General features: G+C 35.4%; 1 protein-coding gene across 4 annotated transcripts; it reads right to left on the bottom strand.

Annotated features, from left to right (window-relative positions):
- LOC109830523 lies at positions 1427-9111 on the bottom strand. Of its 4 annotated transcripts, XR_002244325.1 has the most exons (3): positions 8868-8953; positions 4375-4451; positions 1427-1617 (listed from the first exon to the last, which is right to left on the bottom strand). XR_002244325.1 is itself a non-coding variant. In XM_020397795.1 (2 exons), exons 1-2 carry the CDS (start codon positions 8987-8989, stop codon positions 5309-5311), a joined length of 1029 nt encoding a protein of 342 aa, XP_020253384.1. In that variant the 5' UTR covers positions 8990-9111; the 3' UTR covers positions 5006-5308. The 4 variants fall into 4 exon arrangements, 3 of the variants coding, with proteins under 3 accessions (XP_020253384.1, XP_020253387.1, XP_020253385.1); XM_020397795.1 differs by lacking the exons at positions 1427-1617; positions 4375-4451 and adding an exon at positions 5006-6215 and having other exon boundaries at positions 8868-9111; XM_020397798.1 differs by lacking the exons at positions 1427-1617; positions 4375-4451 and adding an exon at positions 5006-6231 and having other exon boundaries at positions 8868-9111.

Raw genomic sequence — 9340 nt, forward strand, 5'->3', positions numbered from 1 at the left:
TTTTCCACCTAAAAAAACTCATGTTGCGGTTTATTGGGAGGTATCAGGAAGGAATTGGAATGTCATAATATCGATTCATAATAGAAGAAAAGACTTTTTCATTGATTGGAACGCTCTACCCATGGGATAGGGATAGAGGTAGAGGGGAAAACCGAAGATTTTACACAGTACTTTTGACCGAAATATCGATCTCATTTATTTTGTGCCCCTCGCTCGATGAGAAAATGGGTCAGATTAGAAAAGGTTTTATCAAACTCTTTGGCATCGTAGAGAAATTGTTGAATTTTATTGTGTATGTATTTGTTTGTTGATTATGAGGCGAAAGGATAACTCAGAGAGACTCAAGGCAAAAACTTCACTTTTAAGAATCCATTTTTTCTGTCACGAAGCCGTGAGAAGTTAATCATACAGCCTAAATATGGCTGGTTCACTGTTAATCTTCTCCACTATGGAAAATCTATTTTAATTGAGTGTAAATGTGATTAGAAGAGTCCACAAAATTGGATCTCAACCAATTTGTTGTCTATATGGACATATGGATAGAGGTAATCAGAATTCATGATAGAATATTCATATTGGACTTAGCTTTGGACGATTACCCCCCCCCCCACCAAAAAAAACACACACACACACATACACACACACACACACAAAACAATACTTTTCAAAACACTAGAAAACCCCCTCTTCAGTATAGGGATATTAAAAAGCCCCGTAAAAGTCTATACGGCAAGTTTCACTGGAAAAAATTAACCCCCACCCCCCTCAAAAAAAAAAGAAAAAGAAAAAGAATCCACCGTTGTGATTTTACACAGCCATGTGGAAAATTGCAGTTAATGCTGCTAGGGGTGGCATTTTGATAAAATCTTAAAGTTAAAGGGGCTCATTTGATAACCCCTAAATTTAAAGGGGGTTTTATGATCTTTTGAAAGTTATGGGGGGTTATCTAATAATCGTCCAATGTTAAGGGGGTTATCTGATATTTAGCCTTAAAATTATCTCCAAATCTTCTTATTTGTTAACTTCCCCTTCGATAAGTCAGACTGAAATTATACCCTCCTCTATTTAACTTCAGTTAAAAGTTGAAATTACTATTCAATTCTTCTTCCTCTGGTCTCTCTTCTCTCTTCTTAGAAGACACACAAGCTATGTTGCATGGATGCTTCAATTTGGAGCCGCACCCGTGGTGTGCCAGTGTCGTACTGTACCCAACGCTGAAACTTCAGTGGACACTCCTTGGATATTTGTATACACTTATTCAAATGTGTACTTAATTTAAAACACTCGTCATATACTTCTCGGACGTATATCCTACACTTACATATGCAATTCTTGAACCTCATTGGACATAAGATGAGTTTGTTCCGGCCCGTACCCAGCTGATATCTATGATTGTAAAGGGTCTTATGTGTATCAAGCTAAACAATAAGCAAATTTAATAGATCTACATTAAAAAAAGAAACATATAAATGTTATAGGAATTTTATTTCATAGCACGTGAAATGAAATACTTATATTAATCTTAAGTAAATTATTATTATATATACATGCATGTATAGCCATGCCCTTGCACCCTACCTTTCGCAAATTTACCATGTCCCATACCCGGACCTGTACCTGCAACCACACACGTATCCACGTAACTTAGCACACAAGTTTAAATCCAGTCTCTCTATTTCTTTGTAGATAATTCAGACCAAACCCAAACCTAGTCGAATCCCAGTGATGGATAGATGTCCTAAATAAAAAAGTTAAATCCTAAAAAGTAAAGGAATATTTCATTTTTATTCTGTAACAGTATTATCTGGTGGATATAGTTTTGTTTTTAGTACAAATTGAGAGGTATATCAGCAAATAGGTAGATCTAGAAGTCACTCTGAAAATACCAAAGATTAAGTGATATGTGAGTGAATAACCTTTTTATCGTAGTTTACCAGTAAAACAACATTTTGAACCCAAAAATGGAGGGGTCATCAAAGTCTATTGTCTATATCTAAAAGCAATTCTCCTCGTAAGTATAATCTGGTGGTCAACCAACAATGTACAAGTCATATTCATGTCTATGACACAAAAGTTCTGGAAACTCAATCTAATATCATGTTGTAAACCAAACATCAGCTAAAATTCAATCTATTGAAGGTACACAATTTTGTATTAAGCAACTTTAACGGGAAATTGCCATGAACATTTCTATCATGATGCCTTGCTCATATCACATAAATATCAACATTCGAAGTTTCAAATTAGACACATGAAAGATACTTCTTTAACATATCATAGATTTCAACATAAATATACAACAGAATTAAAAGAAATTTTTTATATCTTGTACTCTAGTTATTATCTTATTGTTTATTGTTCAGTGTATTTCTTAAAATTTAAACGAACCCATAAATATAAGTTGTTGTTTTCATATATTAAAATTTTATTTTGACTCCATACTTGTTTTTCTCATGTTGTACATTTACCTGTATCATAATATCCACGTACATGCTGGCTATTATCCAATATAAGTGCTTGTCTAAAAGGTTATCATGATAATTCTTCAAGGATTTTAGATACCTCAGACATAGATCACATGTTTAAGGCTTTAAGGAACACACAACATAATTATTTGCCCTGCCTTAAGTGTATATGATTTTTATTCTTTAGATTCCTTAGCATGGAAGAAAAGGAATGCTGATCATGTGCAAGCAAAGTATCATTAACACCACTTTTTGCTTTGTTCTGTCTTTTATCCCACCTTTTCTCCCTCTTATTTGTTTATGTTGATAAATCAACACTCTTTACATTATGATACTAAAAGAAGCAATTCATTCAGATCTGCATCTTAAAGACATCCAACTGGAAATTCTCTAAGTGGGTTCCAAAGTAGAGATCCACAAAACAAAGGAGAGGTCTTTAATGTTTATATCAGACCCTTTGTTTTGCTCCCAAGTGTCTAAAAAAGCCCCTAATAATGAGCTACAATATTTTCTTAGCTTTCCTTTTCCTTTTCTGTGGACAAAAAGAAATTTCCACACAAATGGTGGCAATATCACGTCCACTTTTAACCATCCATTCATAAATTTAGTAAGAAACCAATGGCCCACCTAATTCTCCAACATAGCTATATCCTTTACAGGCTTGTTGTAGTGTATAAATAAAGAAGGATTGACATAGAGACGGCAATAGAGAGAGGAGAGAGATGGAGCCTTTTAATTCTGAAGGGAATTCTTGGGCCGATCAATGGGACTATCAGAACCCTGATCCTTTGCCTCAGCAGTTATCGACGAAGAATAAGGGAAAAGATGGAAAGTCCAGTTCAACATTCAAGAGGGTGAAGGATAGGATCAAAGAACTGTGCCAGAGGAAGTCGAGATAGAGGCTTAACTCATTGATCATCCATTGATTCCTCTCATCTATGAATCCATGTTGATACTGCTGTAATCTCCTTCCCTCTTCCAGTATGCTGTTTATGTGTATGGAATGATGTAATTTTAATGGGATTTGTTCCTTGTGGGTTTTTACATATCTCTTCAATGTGTTGTGTTCATTTTTTGTTTGCGTAGCTTATTAGAATTCATATTACTGATAGATTTACCAAAAAGACCAAGAAAAAACATCACATCATCCATCAAAAGATGTTTGTATAACCAAATCAAGTTCTCCCTCAACATAACAACAATGACAAAGCCTTTATCCCAAATTTTCGAGATCTGCTACGTGAATCATATTCTTCCATCCAGTTCTGTTAAGAATTATATCCTATGTTAACTATTAATATATTCTTGTTAATTGATTCCAACCAAGTTCTCCTAGGCCTACCTCCAGTCCTTCCACATTAGCTAGTTTCTCAAATGTTCAAGAACAAGATTCTGACCAATGCTTATATTTTTTACAAAATATCCCTTATTCAAGACTCATATTGGCCTTACAAACTATTGATTTACAAGCTAACCAACAGTCTTATTCAAGCTAATCGTTAAATTTTCATCTGAAAGACTAACTTTTCTTTGCATTACTTTGGCGTTGGAAGGGTTACCTCCTATTTATTCCAATAAACATGCATAAAAGAAATTAGTATTGCACAGCTTAGCAAGAGATGTGTATCTGATGATCAATTATACTGGCTTGTAGATGAAAATGATCACTTGGGTCAGAGTTTATACATTAGCATACGTAGCATATGTTATCAATGTTTATCGGATACACACATTTATACATGAAAAAGATGTGTCTTCAGTATCTAATTTAATTCATCATCAAATTGTTTTGTATAAGAAACCTTGATGTGATAATGGGCAATACATATTACTTAAAGCTAAGTTAGGAATAAAGAAATATGCTTGAAAATATCAAAATTTTCATCCACCAAACGTGTCACAAGATTACCTGATAAGCGAAGAATAGTAGCCCCTTTCGATATTTATGGAACATCTTCAATGTTTTTTTCCAGCTGAGGAATTACCCTACAAGAAGCAAAATAATAAGTTACGTGGAGAGCTTGAATTCTCATGGAAGTTTATTTACGAGAGGATGCAAAAAGAAACTAAAATGAAACTCTATTATTTATCAGAATATTCCTTTCAAACTGATGAATACATCTGTAATTTCTAAAATGGTTATAATTTTTCACCTCCCAACTGCCACTCATACCAGTATCTACAAAATAAACGAGACCAAACAGACATATATACATCCACTAAAAACTCCAAATTAATTATTCTAATGTTAAACTATACATGTGAATTTAAGGATGTGAACTTAAGGATGAATCATCCTCAAACGCTTCAACCTTTTATGATTTAAGATATGGATAGTGCATCTCATACATTGTAAATGTTACGCTAGCCATCCATCTAAGAAATCCAGTCAGCCGTTAAGGATAAGCATGAATATAACTCATCAAACTAAATCTATATAATTTCAAACTAAATCTATATAATTCTTTCAGCAAGTGAATTGTTTTTGCAAGAATGATGATAGTAAACGAAAGCGAAAGGTCAAACATAACCAACCTTCAGAAACATCAACCACCAAAATGACAATCAATAAATATGGGATAATGGGCATAAGGTAGTAAACAGATACAATGGAGAAAATGTCTCCAATATTCAACAAGAGAACAGTAATCCTCAATACAAAAACAACAACAAAGCCTTTATCCCAAAATTTTGGGGTCGGTTAGACGAATATCATTCTTCGATTCAGTTCTGTTGAGAGCTATCATTCTCCACTAAATTAACCGTTATAATATCTTTTTTAACTACGTCCAACCACGTTCTCATAGCCCGAACATCAAAACTCAAGACAAAAAATTAAATCATCAAAAGAATTCCACATGACCACCGATATCTCTACACAACATATTTGCCTCACATGCCAATTTCCTACTCCTTCCAATCACAAAGCCAGTCAATCCATGCTTTGGCTTTGGCTCATAAGCTCTAGCCTCAACTTCTTTCCCCAGTAACATCGCCTCTCTCGCTGGCATCACATTCCCCCACCAAAATTCACTAAGAACTCCATGCATCAGTTCCCAATATTCCTTATCCCGAACCACTCTAAAAATTGCGCTCCCATTTGGAGTCCAACAATACAAATCAACCCAATCTCGATCCATAATCTCCATTTGACCTTGCAACTGTGGCATATAATAATAAGGCACTGATTGCCATGGAAGTGCAAGCTCCGGCTTCCCTTTATTATAAGGACACTTCACTTCTAAAATCCCACAATCTGGATAACAATCCAAAAGCCCATCGGGCGAGGCTCCTAACCATCCAAACTGGGCCTCAGCGTGTACCGCAAATCCCAAAAGGCTAACATCATGGCCCGTGATGATTTTGTATTGGTCTATAGCATTGGCCTCTTGGCTCACACCCCAATCCATAGCAGCTCTTGCAGCAGAATCAAATGTATCAACTGCTGGAGAAAAAACTTTTTCGTACCAGAGTTCTGACCGTCTGTTGCCTTTCCAAAAGCCTAAGGCGGTACTAAAAGTGCTAGTGGTTAGTTTATCTTTACGAAGAGAAAACCACTCTTCTGAACGCTGCGGTGCATCCGATGAGGTGAGCTGACTTGAGACTGGAAAGGAGAGAGCAGTGCATGTGCCAGGGATGTAGCCTTCGAAAGATTTTCTTGATCGTAGGAATTTAGAACGGGTGATGTAAGAGTGAGAAGTTGTATGAAGATAATGTCTGCTGGTGGATCTTGGGTTCAGTTGGTGGATCCTAATAAAATCATGCACTGCTTGATGGTTAGAACCTAGAAGATAGAATAGAATAAAGAAAGCAAATTCCATATTAAAATTTCTTTGAAGAGAAGGAAGTAGATAAAGAGGATACCCAATTGAAAGGAAAAGCATGATGTCAACAATACAGTAGTCCAGATTAGTTTTCTAAGTAAAAAGATGTAATAGAGACGATTTTCTGCAACCATTTCACTGTACAAGTGAGAAGTAGAAAGATGAAACACGGAATTGTAATTATTTTTAATTGGTGCACTTGTGGTGATGGGGTTTAAAATCCAAAATAATGAAAATGGGGGGAGAAACTCTTAACAGAATTCATTTTTTTTTATCTTGGCATCTTAAGAACAAGTTAACATCAGAAGAAGAACAAGAAGAAGCCCTATACTAGTCCAGAATTTCATCAGCTTATCTGAATTAAGAGCAGAATCTGTGGCCCATGAATACAACAACTATCTGAACATAATGGCTAGTAGGTTTTCTTGTTACTCACAGATGGAATGCAGTGGACCTCATTTTGTTCTCTTTCTTCTTTTCTCTTTTGTGGGTGTGTATATGTGTGGATGGAGTTGCATGAATGCCCTTTGCTAGCAAAATATTTTAACAAATTGTATTTTCATGGTCTACAGAATTTAAGGCTATCTGACTCCATAAATCTTCTCGCAATATGCATGAAAAGTTTTTACAATTCAATTAGAAGCTGAACTAATTACATTGGAATCATTTGTGTATTTCCAATTAATCACAAAATACATATTCGTTTTACAATTGTCTTATTGCCAGCGTGATTCAATTTGGTTCCGACTTATTTTGCACACAAGAGATGAATGCAGTTCTCATAACAAGCGTCACAATCTAAGCACTTGGTTTAGTGTTTGGATTCTCTTCAGGCACTGGAGATATAGAGGGAAATGCTCATGGGTTTCATGAATTTAAACTGACCATAAGAAGGTCAAGGTTGAGCGTAGTTATCTATGTTTGGAATATGACACCAACCATGGAGAGTTGAGGGCAAGTTGACAGATGTTATATAAACTTGCTCGGTTTGTGGAGCTTTCAAGACTTCCAAATCATTCTCAATTGCTACTCAATTCTGATGGAAAATGTAATGGCGATGATGATATGGCAATGGAGAAAATAGATCATAGAACACATCGGAAACCTAAACATTTTATGATATCAGTTCACTACTTTAGAATTCACCTAGTTCTCTCTCCTTTTTCCTACCATAATGGTCTTATTAACTGTACTAAGTCACGAACATCACAAGTCACGAACATCAGATGACACGAATTTAAGTGATCATAGACCTTAACAAGGTATTATAGGAAACACAAGCTGAATAACTCTATCAAGCCACAATAAAAAGGACTTTTGATGAGAATTGACATAGGCAATTGTGATAGGCGTTGTCAAGGATCAATCTCCTCCAACATATTGAGATGAGAAAATTTCATTCCCATCCACTAAGATGAAACCTGTAAATCTGTAACTGGAACCAATTGATCTACCACTCTATCCAAACTTCTATTGTCTCAGTGAATCAAGAAAATGTAGTGCTAAAAGTTCCAAGAATAGCCTTGTGCTCATGATCAAGTTTTTGGATCTTCAACTGAAATGCCATTGTTCACTCAAAAAGGAATTGCCCTTTTCGTTTCAAAAATTAATCACGTATAGGGAACAAAAATGAAAGATAAAAGAAAACTTTTCAATCTACAGAACAAACTGGAGTATCAAACCAATGACCAATTTAGTTACAACATTTGTTCAAGCACATTATGGGAGTATTAAAACCTCGATAAGAAACGTGAAGCAAAAGCACTGATGAATCCTAGGGTTCTGTGATACCATAGATCTAATTGGCAGTTAAAACCCAAACACTGTCCAGAAACTTCAATCTTCATGTCGCACATTGAATTCGGTCACTGCCAAATTCATGTAAACAATATGACAATTGAGAGTACTTGAACCTTATTATACTCTGAATAATCGATCATAACTGTTAGAATTAATATAAAACTATAATCCTTGATGCTTACCATAACTTTGGAGTTTTGGTGTAATGGTTAGAGAAACTAAATTTAAGATGGTATCAGAGCAACCCAGGTTCAAATCCCACCGGTCACGAATTAAATTCGGATTTTCTAAAAATTAACACCGCTACGTGAGTCTAGGTTTCGACTCATAAAAAGGACGCTCGACCTACGGGAGCATGTTAGAATTAATATAAAACTATAATCCTTGATGCTCACCATAACTTTGGAGTTTTGGTGTAATGGTTAGAGGAACTAAATTTAAGAGTAACGTTGAATAGGCAACTTAAATGCACACTAAAAAAAACCCCTTAATACACATTTAACTCAAAGAACCGGGGGATGCCCAACTTACTTATCATCTCTCTACATAATAGCTACCAGTTCCAAATAACCAACTGAAGCTGGGCAAACAAATAATCCAACTACAATAAGTTCCAGCAATAAACATCACAAAATAAAACCAACCCAGATGAAATAATCCCAGAATTATCACTTTCAACTCCGCAGAGAAACTCAACAGCCAATAAGAAGCAAACCCAAGTGAGAATCAAGCACAAAAAACTACAAGAATTCATAAAGGAAAAGAAAGGGGTCATCACCTAGGTTTGAACTGGGGCGAGGTTCGAAGGGGAATTTGAGCAAACACTTGGGAAGCATGGTTGGATTGAGAGGACGAACAGAGAAAGAGAGAGCAACGAGGAGATGTAGCGATTAGTCTCATCTCAGTTTATCTATTTATTTTGGAATTCTCGACTTTTATTCCTTTTTTTACCCCCTTTTCTTCTTTCCTTCCAATTTTATAGAGATTTTGGAGGCTAGACAGTGAAGGTGGCTTTTGAGAAATTTTGCCACAATGCCATCTGTGAGTAAATTATATAGATACCCAGTGCTGGAATGTAATTTTAATTGCCTGTTTGGATGTTGGATTTGTATTTTGGATTTATGACAAATATTGGAAATTCAAACAATCCCTGACAATCTAAATTTTACATTTGTGTTTGGTTTGTAGAATAGAAGAACGGAAAGTTGGTTTTGAAAAGAGAATGCAATTTGTTCGGTTGAAAAGAGAGTG

Source organism: Asparagus officinalis, chromosome 2 (assembly GCF_001876935.1).
Source record: "Asparagus officinalis chromosome 2, Aspof.V1, whole genome shotgun sequence".
Classification (NCBI taxonomy): domain Eukaryota; kingdom Viridiplantae; phylum Streptophyta; class Magnoliopsida; order Asparagales; family Asparagaceae; genus Asparagus; species Asparagus officinalis.